General features: G+C 43.1%; 1 protein-coding gene across 1 annotated transcript; it reads left to right on the forward strand.

Annotated features, from left to right (window-relative positions):
• The first annotated feature begins 247 nt into the window (after positions 1-247).
• Positions 248-856, forward strand: LOC139152215 (uncharacterized protein KIAA1958-like). Its single transcript, XM_070725356.1, has one exon. It carries the CDS (start codon positions 248-250, stop codon positions 854-856), a length of 609 nt encoding a protein of 202 aa, XP_070581457.1.
• The last annotated feature ends 1955 nt before the right edge of the window (positions 857-2811 follow it).

The raw sequence follows: 2811 nt of genomic DNA on the forward strand, positions 1-2811 counted from the left end.
AGGTAAAAAACTTTCTCCACAATTTTACCAAATCTGACATTATCATATACCTACATTCACGTGCCTGTGTAAACCTATGGGAGAAAGCGCCCTCAATCCGTGCATTTTTTTTACGTATCAGCCCCGTCCCATTGCCCATATTTGGTTGAACGCATCTATTTCCGGATCTACTTTTGTTTGTAGAAAGTTTTACTGTAAACAACAACAATGCGCGAGATTCAAAAATTATCGTCTGCACCAACCTACGATGACGGTGGATGACGTCATTCAGTGGATGGCTGGGCTTCCGAAAGACGAATTAGATGTTTTGCTTTCTGGAGAAAACACTACAGACGAGACTACAGTTGGAAAAGATGATTTGGCGACAGTAGACGAATTCATCAAAGCGCAGAGAAAACCAAGTACAGTTCGTACGACTGAACGGGACGTCACAAAAGTACGTCATTTCATCGAGCACCAATACGGCGACATTCGCGACTTAGTGGACATTCCACCCAAGATGTTGAACGAATATTTGGCAACATTCTTCGTCCATCTAAAGAAAAATGACGGTACTGACTATGAACCAGGCTCAGTTTCAGCGGTGAAGTACAGCTTGGAACGGTATCTCTCGCAGAACAACTACGGAGTATCACTGAATGACAAGTTCTTCTCGCTGACAAACGACGCGATAAAAGCCAAGCGGATGCACCTGAAAAAATCTGGCCTTGGCGCAGGTAGTCATGCTAGTGAAGCAATATCCCCGGAAGAGGAAGAATCCTTGTGGAAAGAGGGTAAAACTCGGCACCGCAGACGGCAACACTCTCAATTTCACTCTGTGATACTTGTTCACGAAGCACTTTGGACTTCGCGGTAGGGATGAGCACAGAAAACTCTGTTTCGGAGACGTCACTCTACTGCGGGACAGCTCAGGTCGTGAGTATTTGGAATTCAAAGAACACGATACAAAGACTTCCAATGGAACGTATTCCGATCATCGTGCTGTACCACCTCGCGTTTTTGCAGTTGCAGATACGTCCAGAAACCCAATCAGAATTTATAGAGAGCACGTACATCACCGTCCAATAGAAAAATGTGCTCCAGATAGTCCGTTCTATCTGCAACTGGTACCCGCTGCCGATATCAACACTCTCATTTGGTATTTCCCCCGTCCAATGGGGAAAAATAAGATCGTTTAATTAATGCCGCAAGCAGCTGCTTCTATGAATTTTGGTGGACAGAAAACAAATCATTCTGTTCGGAAGACAAGTGTGCAAACGTTGACGAAAGCAGGAATTCCGCCACAACAAATCATAAAAATAGCGGACACAAAAACGTCTCGAGTTTGCAACACTACGATACCGTTTCCGTAGAAGATCACCGGCGTATTTCAGCCATATTAAGTCGATCTACCGACAGTACCGAGGAAAACAAGACAGCCGATCGACCCTACCAATCATCGTGTTCTCATCCGTCACCAGCAACTGTCTTCAACAACTGCACAATCAACCTGGGCATGCCATCAACTTCAAGAAAACGACCTATGGTGATGTACAACTCCGACAACGAGTAATACATGTATTTGATCGTTCGCTTTTTTATTTGATCGTTCACTGCACTCTGTAGCCTATTTGATCATTCGCTCAGCAGGCTGCAGCTTTTTCTAGCAGTGAACTGTGAACTGAACAGTTTTGACACTCAGTGTTGCATTTATTGAATTGCTCGTTGTTGTTGATGATGATGTTGTTAAACATTGTTACAAATGTGATGATCATTAAATAATTGATTGGTTTTTAAACGGTTAAACTTTGTTCTTGGTCCGTATCGATGTATGTGTCTGACGTGTGAATGTGTACAGTAAGCTAACCCCTTTGTACTCTCGCAAGTCGGCGATGCAGAATGCGGAAGCTGAAGGGCCGAGAATTCCCAAAGTTTATTTGGCGACCGCCGAGTTCAGATGGTATTTCAGTAACCATATTGATAATTTCATCTTTCGAATGCTTTTATAACATGTCAACGTGAGTCCCGCCTCGATCGATCGTCCTGGAACGGAGGACGTCAAGCTAACTTTAGGCGGAGCAGCGCTTGCGTTGCAACGCAGCTCGTGAGCAGCAAAGTGTAAACAAAAAGTGACGTCATATATTAGTCCGCAAGGACAAGAGTGATGCGGCTTTGCGATCGCCAACCTGTCAAGGTATCACCGATTCTGTCCCAGCTGTTTAATAACGCATATTTAATATTTTGTACGTTCAAAAATACCTTGATGATTCGTATAATATTAATTTCAAGCATATATGAACGTTCCATAAGGTATATGATAAAACCTTTACGGCCCTGATACGGCTTTGCAGCCCTTGGTCTTACGGCGTATGGGCCCTCGCACTCTCGGGCCCTTCCGCCGTACGACCTCGGGCTGCAAAAGTCGTATCAGGGCCGTAAAGATTAGAAGTCAATGCAAGGATCAAACATATCAAGTTCATAGCAGTCAAATACGAACTTCAGGAGAAAATTATTTTTTTTACCAAAATGGAAAGAATTGCCCCAAAAATACAAATATGAAAATTTAACTGTAATTGGAACAAATCTGACAGAGGCCAACCCTATGGTCATGCAAACCACAGTCCCTCCTGTGAAGGGACTGTGTGCAAACCAAGTTTCAAAGCAATAGGACTCTAACTTTTAGAGAGGAAGATTTTTTGATGAAAAACAGGAAAAATTGCCGACAAAATACAAACAACAAATTTCACCATAATTTGAACAAATCTAACTAAAGTCACATATATTCCAGGACAAACCCAAGCTACGCATTCAGGGCTCGAAATTAGCGGTAGT

The sequence above is a fragment of the Ptychodera flava genome, chromosome 15, assembly GCF_041260155.1.
Source record: "Ptychodera flava strain L36383 chromosome 15, AS_Pfla_20210202, whole genome shotgun sequence".
Classification (NCBI taxonomy): Eukaryota; Metazoa; Hemichordata; class Enteropneusta; family Ptychoderidae; genus Ptychodera; species Ptychodera flava.